The 21,734-nt window shown below is 47.1% G+C and overlaps 2 protein-coding genes across 4 annotated transcripts; one reads left to right on the top strand and one right to left on the bottom strand.

The window, feature by feature from the left end:
• Positions 1 to 1,085: 1,085 nt before the first annotated feature.
• Positions 1,086 to 9,141, bottom strand: ACYP1 (acylphosphatase 1). 3 transcript variants are annotated; one of them, XM_040975596.1, is made up of 3 exons: positions 8,886 to 9,141; positions 8,374 to 8,465; positions 1,086 to 1,505 (listed from the first exon to the last, which is right to left on the bottom strand). In XM_040975596.1, the coding sequence occupies exons 2-3, from the start codon at positions 8,455 to 8,457 to the stop codon at positions 1,290 to 1,292; spliced, it is 300 nt and encodes a 99-aa protein (XP_040831530.1). In that variant the 5' UTR covers positions 8,458 to 8,465; positions 8,886 to 9,141; the 3' UTR covers positions 1,086 to 1,289. The 3 variants fall into 3 exon arrangements, with proteins under 3 accessions (XP_040831530.1, XP_040831528.1, XP_040831529.1); XM_040975594.1 differs by having other exon boundaries at positions 8,833 to 8,959; XM_040975595.1 differs by lacking the exon at positions 8,886 to 9,141 and adding an exon at positions 8,654 to 8,826.
• Positions 9,142 to 14,795: 5,654 nt separating this feature from the next.
• Positions 14,796 to 19,847, top strand: ZC2HC1C (zinc finger C2HC-type containing 1C). Its single transcript, XM_040975593.1, has 3 exons — positions 14,796 to 14,879; positions 15,547 to 16,876; positions 19,562 to 19,847. Exons 2-3 carry the CDS (start codon positions 15,566 to 15,568, stop codon positions 19,823 to 19,825), a joined length of 1,575 nt encoding a protein of 524 aa, XP_040831527.1. The 5' UTR covers positions 14,796 to 14,879; positions 15,547 to 15,565; the 3' UTR covers positions 19,826 to 19,847.
• The last annotated feature ends 1,887 nt before the right edge of the window (positions 19,848 to 21,734 follow it).

The following is a 21,734-nucleotide window of genomic DNA, read 5'->3' as shown; positions in this document are numbered from 1 at the left end:
TTACCCCTTCTTTTCCCCCATGGATGACAACAGCGGCTGGAATAAATCCAGAGCCTTTCATCACAGAGTTATGGCCTTTCAGAGCTGGAAAGGATTAAAAAAAAAAAAAAAAAAGCTCAACTCTGTTAATTTTCAGATGAGGACACCAAGACTCTTTTGAGTCTTAAGTATCTCCCCGATTGGCACCACAGCTGCCTTTTCTAACTGAAGGAGGGCGGAACTTTAAGAGCACTCGGAATACATGTTTGGGGGAAGATGTTAACCACCCCTGTTCTTGGTGATTTTCATTGAAACTTATAACAAAAATGGAATTTATGATGAATGTGTCAGAACCAGTAAGTGTTAAGTGTGGACTTGTTTAATGACTAACCAAGCCACATCTAGGGGCTTAGACAGCAAAATTCTGATGATTGCTTATCTTAATTTGCTAGAGCAGTTGTAACAAAATGTGACAAGACTCACATGGTGGCAGTTTATAATGTTCTGCTTCAGGAAGCTGGGAGTCGGGTCAGGTGGTTGGCAGGGATGATTTCTGGGGTCTTAGCTTGTAGATAGCAACTTTATCTATGGGTATGCGTATCCACATTTCCTCTGCTAGGGACACTAGTCACATTGAATTAGAGCCTGCCCTAACAGCCTCATTTAATCACTCCTTTAAAGACTCTTATTTCCAAATACTGGCCATTTCGAGGCAGTGGGGGTCAGGAATACTAACTCTGAATTTCCTGGGGTTGTGGATGTGTGTGTGGCAGGGGGAGAGGGGTCAGTTTTGTGAACACAATACAGCCTGTAACATTATGTGAATTTCTTATTCCAAAGAATGGCAGCAGATGTTTCAGGGAGCCAAAAGTTCAAACACATAATCCAAACAGTTAACAAAGTGAACTTGCGGTATTTATTCTTACTAGACATGTGATTTGCACAAGAAAACTTCAGGGAAACCACTTAAATGATTCCCAAGTAACTGCTTTTTCTTTCAAACCTGTTTGATTTTCCTCAAAATCTTCCCACAAATGTGTACCAAATACTTCCTTATTTTGCCCAAAAGGAGTTCACCAAAGACAGAAAAAAAAGTACCCCATCCGTAAGGTTCTAATGTGTTTTTATTGATTAGAATCATACACCATTGGGATCCTTCCATCATAGGCGATATACAGTAACATTCCAACACCTGATACTGAAATAACATACTGACAAGTTCTAATATTGAACACAGAATAGTTGCTGTCTCTATGAACAATGAAAACTCAAACCATTCAGTTTGTCTTGGAAAATTTAAATTCAGGCCATTATTTCACAATTTGGAAATCTGAATAATCCAACTTTGAGATGGCTCTCTCATTGTTGAAGTTTGCCTTGTCAATGTGCGATTTGGGACTTCCTTTTGTCTCAAGCCATTGCTGCATCAGATGCACCTTGGAGATGGGACCTTGCAATTGTCCTTGCACTGTGCCCCGCTCAGTGTTCTGGACCCAGCCTACCAGTCCTAGCTTTTTACCCTCAGCCTAGGGGCGAAAAAGAGAGAAAAAAAGAAAGATCCAATGAGATTGAACAAAATAAAGTGAGACTACAATCTGTTGCCAGATCCTGGCCTAAAACCAAGCCACTGAAACTAAGCTGACATTGTCCAGGAATCAAAACAAAGACAGCAAGGAGGATCTCACTGCTGATCTTAACATCAAGTGTTGGCCACTTAGCTCCCATTTCCTTCTACCCTGTAAAACCCAGGCCCTACAAATTTTCACTATATTGTCAGTTTGGTTGAGTACAAAAGACTGAGCTTAAAACAGATGCTTTCAAAATGATTCTCTAAGGCTGATTTTTGTGAGCATACTGGGCTGTAGCTTGCTCATTTTCCCTGAGTCAAGAATCTGTTGGGTGTATTAAAATGGGGGGGGGGGGAAGCAGGAAGTTATCTGATCCTTCATTTTGTCTTTAACCAGGACCACACCTAAACAAATCCAGATGAGTTAGTGTCCGTTATATCTCTGAAGATCATTAGGGAGTCTTTCACAACTTCCTTAGCAACTCACCCCATTGTTCTCCCCGTAGGGAAACTGTCTCCTGGATATGTTTATCCTGCATCCAGAGCCCACATTCTGTCAGCCTGCTGGGGAAGGAGAGCAGCTGCTGATCAGCCTCTGAACACTGCACTTCCATGAGACTCCATGACGAGTAGGTTTTTCACTTATCTTTCTTTAGATTCTGTCCAAATAATCAACATGACTTTAAAGTTAAATAAGCTTATGAAGACCACATAGTGACTCTAAGTCGTTCTTTAAGGCACTAAGCTGTGGCAAGACTGGCCATGGAGGAAATGCAGCACTGTATTAGGGGTCATCTTATTTTTCTATAAACATATAACCAGGATATCATAGAAGTCACTGATTCTTAATCTACCTAAATAGAAGGGGTTGGATTACAAAAGAAAATGGGAGTTAACATGATTGCAAGTCCAAATGCCAGAATCCTGACCTAGTAAATGTGGGAAATTGCTGGAGCTTGCCAAAGAAAATGTTATGCACAGGAAAAAAAAAAAGTTTGATGAGGAACTGAAGCATCCATCAAATCAGTTATGTTCAAAGCAGACATGGTTTGCATAATGCACAAGAGTCTTTAGTCAAATAAATAGCAGCTTAAAGGACAGGGAAAATTAAGGAATGAGGAAAAATAAAAGATACCTACAGCATGCACTGCTAAGTGCCAAAGAAGAAAACATCAAACAAAAATGCCAAGACTGGGCTCAGCGCAATAGCCTAGTAGCTAAGGTCCACGCCTTGCATGTGTCCGGAACCCTATGGGTACCAGTTCATATCCTGGCTGTTCCACTTCCCTTCCAGCTTCTTGTGGCCTGGGAAAGCAGTCGAGAATGGCCCAAAGCCTTGGGACTCAGCATCCATGTGGGAGACCTGGAAGAAGCTTCTGGCTCCTGGCTTTGGATTGGCTCAGCTCCAGCCATTGTGGCCACTTGGGAATAAATCAGTGGAGGAGAGATCTTCCTCTCTTTCTCTCCTCCTCTCTGTATATTTGACTTTCCATTAAAAATAAGTAATTCTTTTTTTTTTTAAAGATTTATTTTTATTTTTTTTTTTATTGGAAAGGCGGATATACAGAGAGGAGAGACAGAGCGTAAGATCTTCCGTCCGATGATTCACTCCCCAAGTGAGCGCAACAGCCGATGCTATGCCGATCCAAAGCCAGGAGCTTCTTCCGGGTCTCCCACGCGGGTGCAGGGTCCCAAAGCTCTAGGCCATCCTCGACTGCTTTCCCGGGCTACAGGCAGGGAGCTGTTCGGGAAGCGGGGCCGCCAGGACTAGAACCGGTGCCAATATGGGATCCCGGGCGTGCAAGGCAAGGGCTTAACCACTTGCGCCACCGCGCTGGGCCCCCAAAATAAGTAATTCTTAAAAAAAAATGCCAAAACTGGATTTTGAGGAATATTCCACATCCACATGACTTTGTTTAGCAACTGTACTCTTCTGCTTTGAATTAACCTCAGGGGTTTGACACTCTCCAGTTCTCAGATTACCATATGTGGGGAACATCTTTAAGGATGGCTGGCTGGCTTTGTGCAGGAGGGTGCAGCTGTCAAATAAATCTTTAAAAAGGCAGTGTGATTTATATGACTCCTGAGAGTGAACAAAACACGAACATTTTGACTGGTGTTGAGGATTTCGTTAAACTTGATTCTGTTCTTATTTTTCAAATTATACTCTGATGTTGCTCATTCATGTTCAGTTTTGAATAGCTATCTAAACATGTAAAAAGTATTTTTTCTCCTAAGAAAATTTCAAAAAATTTTACTTCATAAGCATCTTTCTTTTTCTTCTTCTTCTTTTTTTTCTTTTTTTGGTGCTGGTTACACTCTAAAAATAAATTTCTCTCAAATCAATATACCAGGAATTCTACCTACAACACTAGAATTGGAGAGCAAAGTAAATCCAAAACAAGCAGAAAGAAGGAAATATAAAGGAGTATAAAGAGTCTAATAAATAGGGTAATAAAGACAGTAAGACTTATAGTTCTTCAGAGGCAGGTGTCAGGCCTGGTGGTCAAGACACGGGGTAGGACACTCACGCCCCCTCGAGGATGGTGGGCCTGGTCCCAGCCACCCAAGGAGGGATGCCGGACTGAGCTCCTGGCTTCCATCTGCAGCTTTTTTCAGCTGGGGCCCAGCTCAGTTCCAGCCGTGGTGGACATGTGGGAAATGAAGCAGTGAGTGGAGGCTTTTCTCTCACTTGTGCTCTCGAATAAGTAAAATTTTAATAAAAAGTCAATTCTTGGGCAGCCCTTGCAGTGCAGAGGGTTAAGCTGTGCTTTGGATACCTACATCAAATATCAGAGTGCTGGTTCAGGTCCTGCCCACTCCACTTCAAATCCAACTTCTTATAAAGCATATGGGAGGCAGCAGATGATGGCAACAAGTCCTCGGGCTTTGGTCATCTGTATGGGAGACCTGGATGGAGTTCCTGGCCCTGGGCTTCAGACTGGCCTCGCCCTAGCCACTTGTGAGCATTGGGGAGTGAATCAGCAGAGCAAAGACTTCTCTTTGCTCTCCCTCTCTTTTCTCTGTAACTCATTGAAAAAATTAGTAAATCTTAAAAAAAAAAAAGTCATAAAATGGTTAGGATTTACATAAAGAGTTACAAAACACTGCTGAAAGTAATTAATGATGTAACTAAGTGGGAAATTACATCGTGCTCCTGGACTGCAAGACTAAGTGTTGTTCATGTCATAGCACTCCTCAGATTGACCTACAGATTCAGTGTAATCCTTATCAAAAGCTCAGGTCATTTTTTTTTTTTTGCAGAAATTGACAGATTGACCTTAAACTCATACACAAATATAAGGAACTCAGAGTTTCAAACTAAAAATAATTTGAAAAAGAAAGAGCACTATTGGATGACTCAGTTTGACTTCAAAACTCATTACATAAAGCATTACATAAAGCTAGAGAGAGGGTGGTTCTGGCGTAAGGATAGATATATAGGTCAATGAACTAGAACTGAGAGTTCAGAAATAAACCTTAAATTGATGGTCAACTGATTTTTGACAAGGTTGCCATGACAAATCAACAGAGGGAATAATAATATTTCTTAACAAATACTGCTAGGACAGCTGGATATGGACATGCAAAAGAATGAAGCTAGACTTCTTACCAAATACCACATAAAAATTCACTCAAACCGGATCAAAGACATAAATTTAAGAAGTGAAACCATGAAACTCTTAGAAGAAGCTTTTATGAGAAACCATAGCATGACTTGGAATTAGGCTTGCTTAGATATAACGCTAAGCATATACAAAGCAAAAGCAAAAACCTAGCTAAATCAGATTTCACAAAAATTAAAAACTTTTGTACTTCAAAGAATACTATCACAAAAGTGAAAAAGCAATGAAACAGTTGTAAATCACACATCTAATAAGGGAATAGTAGGGATATACAAAATGTTCTTAAAACAGCAAAAATACAAATAATTAAAAATGAGAGGTATCTGTTTGGTGCAGTGGTTCCAGTGGAGCTTGCAACACCTGGATCCCCTGTCAGTGTCTGGTGTGAACCTGCCTCATCTGCTTCTGATTGGGCTTCCTGCTAACGCACACCCTGGCAGGCAGCAGATGACGGCCCAAGTACCTGGGTCCCTACTGCCTAGATTTTCTGAGCTCCCTGCTTCAACCTGACTCAGGCAAATTAGGGAGTGAACCAGGAATGGAAGATCTCTGTTGTGTTTCTTTGTGTCTCTCTGCCTTTTAAATCAATGAAATGAGAAAAAAAAAATGAGAATTCCAAAAATGAGGAATGCATATTTGGTCTATAGTGAAAATGTCAACTGGGAGGTTCAACTCCACATCAGAGTGCCTGGGTTTGGGTCCCAGCTCCACTTCCTGCTGACGGGAATCTTGGGAGGAAGCAGATGGTAGCTCAAATACTTGGGTCACTGCCACCCTTGTAGAAGATCTGAATTGAGTTCCCAGCCCCCACTTTGGCTAATCCCCAGCCCTGGCTACTCTCAGCATTTGGGGAGTAGACCAACTAGCTGATATGAGCTCTCTCTCATCTGCCTCTCTGTCAACTAAATAACTTCTTAAAAAGGAGCTGTGTGTTTGAATGGAAGTTTTTCCAAAAAAGGTATATGGAATCTTCTTCCATGTGCTAATAATAAGCACATGAAAAGATGCTCAGCATTATCATTAGAAGACAAATGAAAACCACATTGAGAGTATACACAACAAAATATTATTTAGGAAGGAGGCTCTGACACATGATATAACATAGATGAAGCTTAGGGACATTTTGTGAAAAATAAACATGTCACAAAAGGACAAACACCGTATGATTCCACTTTTGAATTTCCTGTAACAGCTGAATTCATAAAGACAGTCCTGATGGCCAGAGGCTGGGAGGAAGGGAGAATGGGAAATTAGTGCTTGACAGGTATAGTTCTGTTTTCCCCAGAGAAAGCTCTGTGGAGGGGTGCTGAAGATGGTAATACAACAACGTGTGAACATATTTAAGGTCACTGAACTGTGTGTTTAAAAATGGTCAAAACAGGGCCCAGCATGATGGCCTAGCAGCTAAAGTCCTTGCCTTGAATGTGCCAGGATTCCATATGGTTACTGGTTCTAATCCTGGCAGCTCCACTGCCCATCCCGCTCCCGGCTTGTGACCTGGGAAAGCAGTTGAGGACGGCCCAAAGCCTTGGGACCCTGAATCCATGTGGGAGACCCAGAAGAGGCTCTGGGCTCCTGGCTTCAAAAAAGTTCAGCTCCAGCCATTGCTGCTGCTTGGGGAGTGAATCAACAGACAGAAGATCTTTGTCTCTCATCCTCCCTGTATATCTGACTTTGCAATAAAAATACAATCTTAAAAAAAAATAACATATACGCTTAAATGACTATAAATAGTAAATATGCTCCCAGTCTAATGAAGACAAAATGGCAACTTGTTTTTCAAAGCCAATTAGGTTTTTCTGTATGTTTTTATTCTTTGAACTGGGAAGTGGGGGACAGGTGGATAGAGAAAGGTAGGTTATACCACCATCTGGTCCTTTTTCCTCAACTCATTCCTCTTGGAAGCTGTCTGCTCTAAGTTACAGGAATCTGCCCTGTGTAACTGGCAGCAGAACTAACTGGAACATGGCTCCATCTTCAGTAATTCTTTTCTCAGTAAGTGCTTCATATGTAATGCTTTCAAAGAGGAAGAAATGACTTACAAATAATTGGGGATAAAAGGGTGGGGTTGATCATTACTATTCATACTTCAAAGTATCAGGTTTGAATTCAAAGTCCCACAGTTGCAGGAGCAACCCTCACTCACTACCTGTGGCATTGCAGGTACACACACAGCCTGCACACAAGGCAGAAGAAGAAATAAGAGTGCATTTCGTGTGGGCAGGTCAAGGGAAGATGAGGGACTCTGAGGCAGGAGTAGAGATGGCCACAATTTATTCATTCCTTCAAATACTCACTATCCTGACAGTATCCCAAACTCCACACTCAATGCTCCTCCTTGCTCTTTCTGAAATGGATTTTTAAAAAAAATTTTTTTATTTATTTATTTTAGTGGAAAGGCAGATACACAGAGAGGAGAGGCAGAGGGGAAGATCTTCCGCCAGATGGTTCACTCCCCAAGCGGCCACAACAGCTGGAGCTGAGCCAATCCAAAGCCAGGAGCCTGGAGCTTCTTCCGGGTCTCCCACGCAGGTGCAGGGTCCCAAAGCTTTGAGTCATCCTCGACTGCCCTCCCAGGCCACAAGCAGGGAACTGGCTGGGAAGTAGGACCGCTGGGATTAGAACCGGCACCCATATGGGAGCTGGCACGTTCAGGGCAAGGACTTTAGCCACTAGGGTAGCGCGCCAGGCCTCTGAAATGGATTTTAAACTAGAAAAATATAAGCTATTAAAAAGAGAAATGTTCTTTCAAAGCCTAGAACAATCGGAAGGAATCAAAGTGGGAGTCTAGAGAAGGTTAGAGAAAGAAGCGGTTGTGGAGGAAGCCATTAATGTTTTTACATCATCACCACCAATTCACCTTAACGTCATCTCTCAGATCAGTGATAGATCTCTTCCAGGGGCTACTGAGTTTGATGACGTCACACCAGGGAAACCTGGGGAAGCCCTCGACCTTCTTTGAAAGAAGCAAGATCTCTCTCATGGGGGTCTAGGCACTCAGAGACCCATTAGAAAAAGCCGAAGAATATCAGCATGTTCCATTCACATGATCTTATCTTTTTTTTTTTTTAAACTAAACTGCAAACCATTTTCATTCCCTGTACAAACTGCCTCCTGGCCAGGCACTTTGCAAAGCAACAGCTTCTTCCAATGTCCAGGTATCAGGTGATAGCAGATCCCCACAACCTCAAGGCCACATACCTGGGTATACTTGCGGAAAAACACCCCTTGCACCTTCCCAAACACTTCATAATCCACTGATACCAAGCTGTCCCCTTCCGCCATACTCAAACCTGTCAGAGATGGGGAAAGCAGAAACGTAAAGGCCTATTATTCCAGGGACGTCACTCGCCACCCCACCCGGGGTAGGAAAGGGCCCAGGGCACCTGCTTCCTTCCACGACCACCTCTCCCCGACCTCAAAGTCTCTCAGCTCAAAGAACTCAAAGAGCTCAGGGAGTGACCGGCCCACCGTATGTCACCTGGGCGTGGGAGCTGCGGGTTAGGACGACCTCCGGAGGTCTCCTTTGGGGACAATGCCAGGCTCACTTCATTGCCCGCTTACACCAATGCCGGTCTCGCTCCCTCCCCACATGGCTGTCAACCTTCAGCCACTATTTTAGGGTTAATCAACCTGACGGGGGGCCCCTCCCGGGCTCACCCTCCTGAACTGCCCCTTCAGGGTGCGGATCACCAACGCGCGAGAGCTACCACCTTCCCAACGGCTCCCTAAGTGGCGCTAACCGCCGCGTCCGGAAGTGCAGCGTGAGGCGCCACAGTCGCACCTTGCCCCTCAAGGCTCTATTAACCAATCACAAGGATCTAAGCGGCTCTGAGCCCGCCCATAAGGCGGAACTTCATGACGGCATAATAAGGCAGCCCAATGAGCCTCGCGTTCGGGATCTGTCCAGGGTCCGGCTGGACCCCCACAGATTGAGCCCTCGTCTCAACAGTATCGCTAAACGCACCCCTCAAAGCAGGCAGGAAGAAACACCGGGGATACATTCAAGCAGTCCAGACAGACGGCCTGTTGTGTGCTGATGTACAAGGTACCCGACAATCAACATTGAGCATCACTGAGTAAATTCAATGACTAGGACACAATCTTTTTTCTTGCAATTCTCCTCAAATTTGGGGTCGTGCCTAAGCTAGAATTGGTAGCCTGATGCCAGCGGATGTTATTTTCTTGTAGGTTTCTGAAAGTTACCTAACCAGAGCTATCTTACTAAGAAAATACAAAATAATGCTTCACTATCTGAACCAACACATAAGCAGGAAGCAGGTACAGCTTCATAATCATAGTACAACCAGCCAATGAAGCCAAATGACCACATCTGCAGGAATCCAGTTTTGTTAGAAGAGAATGATCAGGGGCGGGAAGTTTGTGGCAGGATAATCATTAAATTAGAATTGGCTTGGAGACATCCTGTGATTAAGCATGTCTGCGGAGCAGGCGTTGTGGCATGGCTGCTAGAGCCTGGCCTTGCAGTGTAGGTACCTGGTATTGGCATTGCAGGTGTCACTCCCAGATGCTCTGCTTCTGAGCTTGGGAGGGCAGCCGAGAATGGGCCAAGTGTTGGGCCCGTGGTGCCCACATGTGACAGCAGGATGGAGATCTTGCTTTGACCATTTGGACATGAACTGGCAGATGGAAAACTTCTCATTTCTACATTGTTCTTCCATTCAAATATTTTTCAAAAAGAATGTGTGTAGAGGGGGGGGAAATGCGACGTTTAGGGTTCCTTTTTGATTTTTTGGCATACATTCTATTGTGGCATAACCTAGGACTCCATATGTGAATATACCAGGTTGGCAGACTTGGCTTAGTGGGATGGGTCTGCCATGGTTGTATGGAAATGCATCATTTCCCTGTTTCCTCACTAGAGAGAGGCTCCAGATCCCAGAGAATCACAACAGTTGAGTGCAGGGGTGGAGGGAAGTGTGTGGACTGAATTTTGCACCTGACAATATTTGGAAATAAGGCTGATGTTATTTTCTTTCTAGAAAATTAATTTGTAAAAGTTTTATATATTTATTTGAAAGAGTCACAGAGACAGAATTCTTTCATCCTTTGGTTCCCTGCCCAGATTGTCAGGACTGGGCCAAGCACAAGTGAGGAGTTAGGAACTCCATCAGGGTCACCTACCTGGTGGCAGTGGTCCGAGTACTTGGGGTCATCTTCAATTGCCTTCCCATGCACGTTAGCAGGGATATAGATGGAAGGTGGAGCAACTGGAATTTTTTTTTTAAAGATTTATTTTTATTACAAAGTCAGATACACAGAGAGGAGGAGAGAGAGAGAGGAAGATCTTCCGTCCAATGATTCACTCCCCAAGTGAGCGCAACGGCCGATGCTATGCCGATCCGGAGCCAGGATCCAGGAACTTCCTCCAGGTCTCCCATGTGGGTGCAGGATCCTAAAGCACTGGGCGTCCTCAACCACCTTCCCAGGCCACAAGCAGGGAGCTTGATGGGAAGTGGAGCTGCCGGGATTAGAACTGGCGCCCATATGGGATCCTGGCACGTTCAAGGTGAGGACTCTAGCTGCTAGGCCATGGCGGTGGGCCTGCAACTGGAATCTGAACAAACTGCCTGATATGGGAATCTGGCAAGGCAGGTTGTGGATTAACAGCTGTGTCAGAATGCGGTCTCTATAACACTCTTTTAAAAAATTGCCTTATAGAATACAAAAATGTATTGATGCCATTAGTTAATATGTATAGGACACTGTAGGCATTACAAAGATGAATGATAACTTTGGCTCTCAAAGTTTTTAATTTATTGTAAAAGACAGATGTGAATGCAAATACTGACCAAACCAGTGTACATGATAATCTAATCCCATCAATACCCATGGGAAGCTCATCAGGAAGGAGTCCTGTGTTTCCACAACAACAGAAAAGATGAAAGAACAGAGATTAGTTCCGACTGGGAAGATTGGGAAAGGGCTCTTGGAGGAGCCCTTTACACAACCACAATCAGGAAGTGAGCGAATTGGGATTCAGTTCTGGGCAGTGAGTCCAGCATCGACGCCCATAAATGCCATGTTCAGCCACCTCCCAGTACCTGGAGCCACTGAGGTAAGAAAACAGCAGTACTAAGGACTACAGAGGTGAGAAAGCAGGAGCAATCAATTTAGGTTAGACCATGTGTTCTCAACCCTGGTTCACCCTCAGGGAAGCTTTCAAAAACATTAATGCCTAGTCCTCATCCCGATATTGCATTCCAGGTAGTAACCATTTTTTTTTCTTTTTAAGGATTTATTTAATTTTATTGGAAAGTCAGATATACAGAGAGGAGGACAGACAGACCTTCCATCCGATGATTCAGCCCGCAAGTGGCTGCAATGACCAGAGCTGCGCCGATCTGAAGCCAGGAGCACAGATCTTCTTCCAGGTCTCTCACATGGGTGCAAGGTCACAGGGCTTTGGGCTGTCCTCTATTGCCTTCCCAGGCCACAAGCAGGGAGCTGCATGGGAAGCAGGGCTGTGGGGATTAGAACCAGCACCCATATGGGATCCTGGTGCATGTAAGGCGAAGACTTTAGCCACTAGGCAACCGCACCAGGTCCTCCAGGAAACCTTAATGAGACCAACTGGGTTAGCCCCAGGGTGAAGGGGAGGAAGGGATGAAAAATGTGGCTGGGCCCAGCACTGTGGCGTAATGGTTAAGGTCCTCACCTTGAATGCACCGGGGTCCCATGTGGGTACCGGTTCTAATCCTGGCAGCTCTACTTCCCATCCAGCTCACTGCTTGTGGCCTGGGAGGGCAGTCGAGGACGACCCAAAAAAGCATTGGAACCCTGCACCTGTGTGGGAGACCCGGAAGAAGCTCCTGGCTACTGGCTTCGGAATGGCACAGCACCAGCCATTGCGCTCACTTTGGGGAGTGAATCATCAGACGGAAGATCTTCCTCTCTGCCTCTCCTCCTCTCTGTGTATCTGCCTTTCCAATAAAATAAATAAATATTAAAAAAAAATGTGGTTGGACCTATTCTTGGGAATTTATATGATAAATTGTGTGTTGAGACTTTATTCTATAAGAAAGAAGAGGGCCTGGCGGCGTGGCCTAGCGGCTAAAGTCCTCACCTTGAACACCCCAGGATCCCACATGAGCACCAGTTCTAATCCCGGCAGCCCCACTTCCCATTCAGCTGCCTTCTTGTGGCCTGGGAAAGCAGTTGAGGGCAGCCTAAAGTCTTGGGACCCTGCACCCGTGTGGGAGACCTGGAGGAGGTTCCTGGCTCCTGGCTTCGGATCACTGCAGCACTGGCTGTTATGGCCACATAGGGTGTAAATCAGCGGGTGGATGATCTTCTTCTGCCTCTCCTCCTTTCTGTGTGTCTGACTTTGCAACAAAAATAAAATAAATCTTTTAAAAAATAGGCTTATTGGAAAGGCAGTGCAATCAAGAGAGAGAGAAAGAGAAAACTCTTCCATCTACTGGTTCATTCCCCAGATGGCCACAACAGAAGCCAGGAGCCTGGGACTTCATCCAGTCTCCATGTGGGTGGCAAGGGCCCAGACCCTTGGGCCATCTTCCAGTGCTTTCCCAGGAGCATTAGCGGGGGGAATTGTATCAGAGGTAGAGCAGCTGGGACTTGAACCAGTGCCAGTATGGGATGCTTGTTCCACAGGCAGCTACTTAATTCACTGCATCACAATGCCACCTGGGCAGACTTGGGTCTGTAACTAAGCAGAGTCAGAGTTAAGCATCTACATACAGGTGAAATCTGAAACATCAGATTTGGTTGAGATCATTTAAAAAATGTATCTGCAAGTGCAGATATGAGAAGTAAGAGGGATTAGGAGACCCTATAAATTGATCTAAGTGCCAAAGGTCGAGAAGACAGAGCTGAGGTATGAAAGAAGAGAACAGGAGGTCGCAGCAGTAAGCACAGAGTTCTAAAAGGTTCGGTACTCAGTAATGTCAAGTGCGTATCCTGGAGAATTTATGTCTTTGGTCCCTGGAAGGTCACCTGCCTTGCAGTTGGTTACAGAGGATCATCACGACCTCGGGACGCTGAGGAGGGGATGAGGGAATGGGGCAGCAAATAGTTTGTAAATTAAATCTTGCAGAGCAGAAAAGAAGTGAGTTGGGATGGGGAAGGGTTCAAGAGGTGGGAGGTCAAGGGAACGTTAGGCATTCTTCAGAACCCAAAAGAAGGAGCCTGCAGATGTACAACTTGAAGTTACCAGGAAGGAGGCGGGAGAAGCGATGGGAGTCAGCTCCTGGAGGGTCCTGACAGGGACCCATTCAGCACAACTCACAGAGAGGACCTCTTCCTCAGAAACCGCAGGGAAGGACGTCAAGAGACAGGGAGGCACCCTGGGAAGTTCAGCCAGAGAAAAACCGAAGGAGTTGATTAAAGAAGGTCAGGGTCTGACCTAGCTGGGAAACATCTGGAGCTGTGAACTTTAAATAAGTTTGTGGAAAAATGGAATTAAAAGATGAAGTTGATCTTAGTCCAAAATAGGCATGCAGTTTTTTCATAATACACATTTCCATGAACTTTTTTTTGACGACCTCTTGCATGCATAGATGTCAATTTTTTTTTTTTGCAGCGAAATAAACTTTTAAATCTATTTCCCATAAACTTTTGGAAGTACCCTTGTATATTGAGAAGGCAGTCTAGTCTACTAGGAATGAAAACAAGGAATTACAGACTGCCCTGGAGGGCCCACCAAAGCATTTCTCTGTAACAAGTAAAAGCTGTAAGCGGATCTGCTGAAGCAGTCACACTGACTCCTGCCGTCTACACGATTTTCCATGTGCATGAGTCTTTTGAGTAGTTACAGGAAAAAAAAAAACGAGCTGCCGGTTCCAAACAGCTTACACAAAACGAACCGAAGCATGAAGAAGACAAATAAACTCTCTTCTGATGTCAACAAGTCGCAGAGTATCATTTAGTGTTGAAACCAGTTATCCTGATTATTTTCAATCTGGCATGTTAACCTCATGATCATTATATTTGGCTGAGTCATCCCCAGGTCCTGAGGAGACAGGGTCAGCTACCACGTGACAACCACACATTTACAATATCAAAATAATTAGATTGGCCAAGAAATCGACCCCGGAGACATACTGTGTAGGAGAAAAAAAAAAAAAAAAAATGGACCGCAAGCTCCCAAGGCTGGTAAGACAAAGCACAGCACACAGCCATACCTGAGGCCTGTATAAGAAGGGCTATCAGCAGGCCTGCTCCCGCCAAGCAGGCGGACCTCAGGATCCAGAGACGCGAGGACGCCGGGGCACAGCGAGGGGCTCCGCCCTTCGCCCGAGACGGGCACACCCCGGGGCCTGGGAGCATTGTGCTCAGAAAAATACAAGTTCTTTGATGGAGCCCCAGAAAAGCCGCTCCCACCTCCTCCCCCCGTTCCCCAAGGGCAGGGCTGTACTGAGCTGCAGAGTTGGCTGGACACAGGGTCAAGTGACAACACTCAAGCTGGACCGCACCCCCTCCTCCCCATCCCCGCCTGCCCAGCTCGGGCTGCCCAGGATGGCGCGCGGACTGCGCCTGCGCGCGCCTCGGCTCTCCCAATAACAGTGGGCGGGGCTCGGGGCGCGCTGCGCTCTCGTTTCCAGGCAACGGGAATAACAGAAGTCCGCTGAGAGCGCCTGCGTGGCCGTCGGTTGGGGAGGCCAGATTTGGAAAAGGAGGTTCTGGGGTTTTCCCACTGAGAAAGAGCGGTTCCCTGAGAGCCTGAGGTAGGCAGAAGGCTGTGGGGGAGTCATGGGGTTCATACCAGGACCTCCTAGGGGCCTGAGGAGCAGGGGAGTAAGGACTTTATTCCCCCAGATCCTCACCTTACTGGAGGGGGTGCGCTGGTTGACTGCCCCAGGACAGAACTTCCGTGTTCCGGTTCTAAAAGCGACCCTTTTAGCCCCCTATTTCTCAGTTTCCGGCCACCCACTGCCTGTGTCCAGGGGGGCCCCTAGGACAAGGTCTGTGTCAGTTTCCTCACCTGTGAGGTGGTGGGCTTGGCCATGGTGTGAACCCTTGGGTCCACAGGTTTAGTCCTGGGGCCGGCAGTGGGAAGCTGCGGGTTTCCCCAAGCCTAGTAACTTTCTCTCCATCGGGGTTCTTCCCCCTTCAAGAGGGAGTAGATTGTGAGTGGCAAGAGCTGGGTCCTGGCAGAAAGGCATACCTGGGTTGTTTTGGTTTGACCCTCCTCTGGGCCCGACCTCTTGTAGCTCATGGCCCGCACTCACCCAGGGCGTCTGGAAGGAAAGAGCCCTGGTGGACCCAGCACCATGTCCCTAGAAGAGTTGAAGGGAAATGTGAGTAGGGAGAATGTAGCAACAGTTTACTTTAGCAGCCAGGGGTGAACCTCAGACAAACTCTGCACAAGTATCTGGTTTAAATCTCCCGTAGGCTTCCATCCAAGCCCTGAATGGCTGGCCTCCAGTTGGCTCCACATCTGCCCGTGGGCGTCATGTTCCCACATAATAAAACAGAAGCTGCAGGGCTCCGCTCTGCCAAGCAGGACCCTTATGAGCAAGGTGACACTGCCCAGCAGTCTTCCACGGGGCATCCGAGGCACAGTTTCCAGAAGAAGCTTTTGAGCAGCCAGGAGCTGCCACAGGAAGCTCTTGCTACTCACTCCACACAGGACACCTGCACCAAAGCCCAGAGCGACTCCTATCTTCGCCATGTGTACATCGGCCAGCGAGACTCCAGAAGCGACCCCCAGGACCAAGGCAAGGGGTTATGGAATGCATCAGGCCATGCATCCTGGCGTCCCAAAGCAACTAACCAAGACTTGAATCCCTTTGGGAAGAAGCGAGTTGGGGTGGACCGGGCCTACCCACTGAAGCCCATGGTCCACCGGAAGTCTCACAGTACAGGCGAGGCCAGTCCTGATGGGAACCAGCATGCCTACGCAAGGTCCCCTGCGCCATACAGCTGCTTGGCTTCCAGGAACTGTCCGAATGTCTCCGTGGTTGGTGCCGTTCTGGCTGCGGTACAGGGTGAGAAGGCCGTGGCAAACCTTGGCAGGAGTGAGTGGGCGCAGATTCAAAGGCTGGAAGCGCTAGGGGAGAGCTTAGAGGAGGAGATCCGAAGAAAGGAGATCCTCCTGAGGAACAAGCTGAAGAAGACCGAGCAGGAGCTTAGGAGGATCCAGAAGGAAAGGGAAGGGACTGAGGAAAATGACCCCTGGGACCTCCAGAGGACACTCCTCCCCAGGCAGAGAGTGCAGGGCAGTGGTGGCCACCCTACACGCCATCCCCTCTTCCCCTCGGAATTTGAGTCTGAGGAGGTGCCCAGCAGAGATAGAAGAGAGGACGAAACCTGGGCATGGTCTCAAGAAAATTGTAATCCATTCCAGTACTCGAGTCATGGACTGCAGAGGCTGAAGAGGGAGAGGCTGGTGGCAAGCAATACCAAACCCAAAGATGGCATCTCAGGGACATCAGAGAAGTGCTGTCAGCCATCGGAAGTGCCTGACCAGAGAAACAGCCCTAATCCCAACCCGCACAGGGCCCCAGGCTCAGCAGGTTCCGGCTGTTCCACCCAAGAGCTGGCTCTGGGCAAGTGTGACCACTGTGGACGCACCTTTCTGCTCTCAAGGCTGCAGAGACACTCCAACGTCTGTAGCCGGATGCAAGGTGCCAAGAGGAAGGTGTTCGACTCCTGCAGGGCCCGGGCCAAAGGCACAGAGCTAGAACAGTACTTGAACTGGAAGGGACAGACTTCAGTCCAGGTAACAGGGATCTTGCCAGCTTCTGCTGCAGTGTGGAACCACTCATATTAATTTAAGGGCTTTTAGGATTAGTGATTTAGAGTTTCTTTCGCTAAGAGTTTAGGGAGATGATGAGAAAAGTCCCTTCTGTGTTCACTGACAATTTCCCTGGAGTCTAGTTCCCAACGAGAAGTCAACATGTTGATCTGACAGATAATGATAGGGTGGGGAGTTACTGTTCTCTTCCTGTTTTCTTTCTGGTCAGCCCAATAATCCACGGAGGATTCCCTCTTTCCTGCTACAGTGGTTTATATTCAGTCAGAACCTAAAAGAATCTTGTTTCTTAAATTCCTAACTATGAGACCTGGCATGGTAGCCTAGCAGCTAAAGTCCTTACCTTGCATGCCCGGGATCCGATATGGGCGCCAACTTTAATCCTGGCAGCTCCACTTCCCATCCAGCTCCCTGCTTGTGGCCTGGGAAAGCAGTTGAGGACGACCCAAAGCCCTGGGACCCTGAGTCTACGTGGGGAGACCTGGAAGAGGCTCTGGGCTTCAGGCTTTGGATCAGCGCAGCTGTGGCTGTTGCAGCCACTTGGGGAGTGAATCAACAGTCTCTCTTCCTCTCTGTATATCTGACTTTGAAATAAAAATAAGTAAATCTTTAAAAAAAAAAATCCTAACTATAGAAACAGTGCAAAAAAAAAGAATAGGTGAGATCTGAGATCAGCTGCCCTGTGGAAGTTAGTGTGTATGTGTGTTGGGGGGAAGGGGTACTTTGTTGCATGGAGGCTGCAGAGAGGATTTGGATTGAGAGGAACCCCCATTCTCCAGGGGTGCCTCAAGGTTTATCCCAGAACTCTGTGCTTTGGGAAGCTGAGTGGTGCTTTGGCCCTGTCGTTCCTCTGGTGTGATCTTGCAGGTGTCTTTGTCCCCCCACCTGACTTATTGGGAAGGTAGCTGTATAGAGAGGAGAGACAGAAAGATCTTCTGTCTCCCCAAGTGGCTGTAATGGCCAGGGCTGAACTACTCTGAAGCCAGGAGCATCTCCCAGGTCTCCCACGAAGGTACAGGGTTCCAAGGCTTTGGGCCATCCTCAACTGCTTTCTCAGGCCACAAGCAGGCAGCTGGATGGGAAGTGGAGCAGCCAGGACAAACTGGTTGTCCATATGGAGGATCCTGGTCCTTGAAGAGGGAGGATTAGCCTGTTGAGCCACACTGCTGGGCCCCAACTATAAACATTTAAAGGCAGGGCCTACATCTCTGTGCTTTGAGCTGAACATGTTGAATACAATTTCCGTAGTTTTCCTCATAGCATCTCCAACACTGATTTTCTTAATCTGTTTCAGGAGGCACCTCACCTGATGGACTGATCCTTTTCCTTTGATAGGATCTCTTCCTGTTAGCATCTTTAATGATGGTAGTGCATTAAGATCTTTCTCATCCACTGATTTGCACTCCCCAAGTGGCCACAACAGTTGGAGCTGAGCTGATCTGAAGCCAGGAGCCAGGAGCTCCTGGTCTGCTGGGTCTCTCACATGGGTGTACGGTCCCAAGGCTTTGGGCCATTGTCTACTGCCTTCGCAGGTTACAGGCAGGGAGCTGGGAGGAAAGTGGAGCTGCCAGGACATGAACGGATGCCCATATGGGATCCTGGCAGATGCAAAGTTAGGACTTTAGCCAGTAGGCTACTGTGTTGGGCCCTTGCATGCATTTTTAAAACCACGAGGCACTAAATGACCTGCAAGTATAAGACCCTGGAGGTTGTGTTGAGTTGTTATGGGTTCTACTGGTATAATTTCCCTATTTCCAAATAATCTGTTCATTTTCTGCATTTTTCCATTTTGTACCTTATCTGGAAACTCCCTCTTAAGGAGGCTGTGGACGAAGCTTTCATGTCCTGTCTCCTCTTATTTTTCTCCAGCCTTATCTTCCCACTCTAGTTGAATCTGGAGTGTCAGCTTTTACATTTCAATGATCATATTAATTCTGTTCACTGATGAATGAATAAATTGTGCCCTTGCTCACATCTATCTGGAGTTAATAATTGACTTAGTTTTCATTCCCTGCATTCTCTACATATCCACCTGATATCAAACATCTGTTCATTTTTAAGAACATTTTTTTGTATCAAAAGGAGGAAGGCTGAGGGGAGGGGACATACAGGTTGTTATTTAAGGTTTATGTATTTACTTGAAAAGCAGAGTTACACTAAGAGAGATCTGCCTTCTGCTGATTCACTCCCCAAGTAACTACAACGGCCGGGCTGAAGCCAAGAGCCAGAAACTCCATCTTGGTCTCCCACGTGGGTGGCAGGGACCCAAAGCACTTGATCCACTGTGTCTAGATTTCCTGAGTCTGAAACCTAAGTGGTTCCATTTCTACAGGGAATAAGCCCCTGTCCTGTGTGCGCAGGTGTAGGACGCCTGACACGGAGGGCTTTTTTGCGCTGCCCCTCCCACCCCTGTGATCCGGTACCTCCCTCCCAGCACCGGCTCTCTCAGCGGCCCCCCTGGGAAGGACGGCTGGAGTTTCTCTAGCGCCCTCTTCCGGGGCCCTGTTGTCACTGCCTCCACCATGGCAGGTCCGCTGTCACCATGCTGTCTCCTGTTCTCCCCCACCTGTGATACCCTTATAGCCTTCCCGTCCCTGCGAAGGAGGAGACACAGGGTGAGGTGAATGATCAACCTTCCCTTTTACGTTGCAGCCCGAAGCTCCGCGGAAGAGCAACTGGAGACAGAAGCACGAGTGTTTCATCCAGACCCTGCGCCAGGCACGAGAGGCCCAGCAGGTCATCGCCAAAGGTGGCAACCCCTCCGACTTGCCTCCCATCCCACCTGTGGAAAACCCAGACTACATCCAGTGTCCTCACTGCAGCCGCCGCTTTGCCCCCAAGGTGGCTGAGCGACATGTGCCCAAGTGTAAGACCATCAAGTGCCGCCCTCCCCCTCCGAGGAAGCATTATGGCTGAATGGCAGCCGACAGTGCAGCCTCCTCCGAGGCTCAGCTGCTTTGTGGTGGCCATGAACAGAAAGAGACTGGCTCGATGCTAAGCAGAAACAAGCAAAACCTCTCCCAAACCCCCAACCCCAGATATGCCTGCAGAGCTAGGCTGAGCAGAGCTGCACTGCACAGCAGCAGGAGGTAGAAGGAAGCTGCAGCTTCCCACTCAGTGACCAAGTAGTAGGGCTGCTGTGCCTTCTGGCCTGGCCCTAAGCAAGGCGGGTGAAGACCTGGAAGACTGGCGAGCAGGTGACATTAAAGCAGTTCTTCTTGGAAGCCTGATCTGTGGTTTGTGCTAGTGGAGTGCCTGCATCTTGTGGCCACTAGCATGTGTGACTCCCTGTTAACCCTTCCTGCTCTTACAGCCAGTTGGAGGATTAGGCCAAGTTGGTGGCAGAGAACCAGGGTTTGCCCAGATGGGAACTCTTAGAAAAGATATTAGTCTATGCCTAGTCTCCCTGGTGCATGGGCCTGGCCAAAAGCCACTGCAAGTATGTGAGGTTAGGGCGCTAGCACACACTCAGCCCTCCCCACGGTGTCTTGTATAATAAAGGAAACATATTTATGTACATTACAGAGGAGGTTTACTTGTTCTTTCCTAATGGATTTCATGTGTCGGGGAAAAGAGGAACAGAAAGGAAAAAACCTGTTTTCAGCTGTTACTAGTACTCTTTTAGATCAGGTGGAATAACTTTTTAAGAAAAGATTTATTTTTATTGGAAAGACAAGATATACAAAGAGGAGAGAGAGAGAGAGGAAGATCTTTCATCCAATGGTTCACTCCCCAAGTGACCACAATGGCTGGAGCTGAGCCATTACGAAGCAAGGAGCCAGGAGCTCTTCTGGGTCTCCTACACGGGTACAGGGTCCCAAGGTTTTGGGCCGTCCTTGACTGCTTTCCCAGGCCACAAGCAGGGAGCTGGATGGGAAGCAGGGCCACTGGAATTAGAAGTGGCATCCATATGGGATCCTGGTGAATGCAAGGTGAGGACTATAACCACTACGCTATCACGCCGGGCCCAGAATAACTTCTTAAATGAGGCAGTAAAATCTTCCCTCAAAGCTATTGCATATTGAAGTGCTACATGCCCTTGATTTATCAACTTCTATTGTAGATAGTAAAAATGGAAGGGCCCCTTTTTATATAGAGAATTGCCTAGCATATTAGGTCCTCAATAATTTTGGGGTAAATTTAAAAATTCTGGCGTGTGGCATATCAAGTTAGCCACCATCAGCATCCTATATAGGCACCAAGTTCATGTCCCAGTTGCTCCATTTCCAACCCAGCCCTCTGCTAATGCACCTGGGAAAACAGCAGAGGATGGCCTAAGCATCTGGGTTCTTGCTACCCATGTGGGAGACCTGGAAGAAACTTTACCCCTGACTTTGGCCTGGCCTCAGGCTGGCTGCAAACCAGTGGACTGAAGAGCGCTGCATCCCTCTCCTTCACTCTAAGTCTGCTTTTCAAATAAATACTTAAATCTTATAAGAGAAAATGAGAGCTAGGCTTATGAAATGGGAGAATACGCAATTGTCCAAATATCAGTTAAGATTACGGAGATTACTATCCCAGGAACATCATTACCATCAGTGAGTCCCATCATTCCCATCGTACCCATCTTGAGCTGGGCCACAATACCCTACTTTATGAAACAATGAAAGGCCACTCTTGTTTCTTCTCTAGCTTCTGCTGAATGGCGGGGCTATCAGAGAACAACTGGGAATCTGTGGCTTTAGCAGCAAGGCTGCCTGATACTAGGCTCAAACAAAACCTCTGTCCAGATTAAGAGCCACATAGATTGCAATGCTTTGTGCTTTTTCAGTTCTTTCAGGCAAAAGTATCACATAATGGGATTTTTGGTTTGTGCCTTTAAAGC

Source organism: Ochotona curzoniae, unplaced genomic scaffold (assembly GCF_017591425.1).
Source record: "Ochotona curzoniae isolate NIBS_2020 unplaced genomic scaffold, NIBS_Ocur_1.0 contig_2688, whole genome shotgun sequence".
NCBI lineage: Eukaryota > Metazoa > Chordata > Mammalia > Lagomorpha > Ochotonidae > Ochotona > Ochotona curzoniae.
Note: the sequence above shows the minus strand (reverse complement) of the source record. Positions and strands in the feature narration are given on the sequence as shown.

Bases quoted from the DNA above. Each gene is read 5' to 3' on its own strand.
- ACYP1 (XM_040975596.1), bottom strand. From the start codon at position 8,457: ATGGCGGAAGGGGACAGCTTGGTATCAGTGGATTATGAAGTGTTTGGG. The intron at 1,506-8,373 runs GTATGTGGCCTT...TTTCGCCCCTAG, and splicing joins TTTTCCGCAAGTATACCCAG to GCTGAGGGTAAAAAGCTAGG.
- ZC2HC1C (XM_040975593.1), top strand. From the start codon at position 15,566: ATGGCTGGCCTCCAGTTGGCTCCACATCTGCCCGTGGGCGTCATGTTC. The intron at 16,877-19,561 runs GTAACAGGGATC...TTTACGTTGCAG, and splicing joins AGGGACAGACTTCAGTCCAG to CCCGAAGCTCCGCGGAAGAG.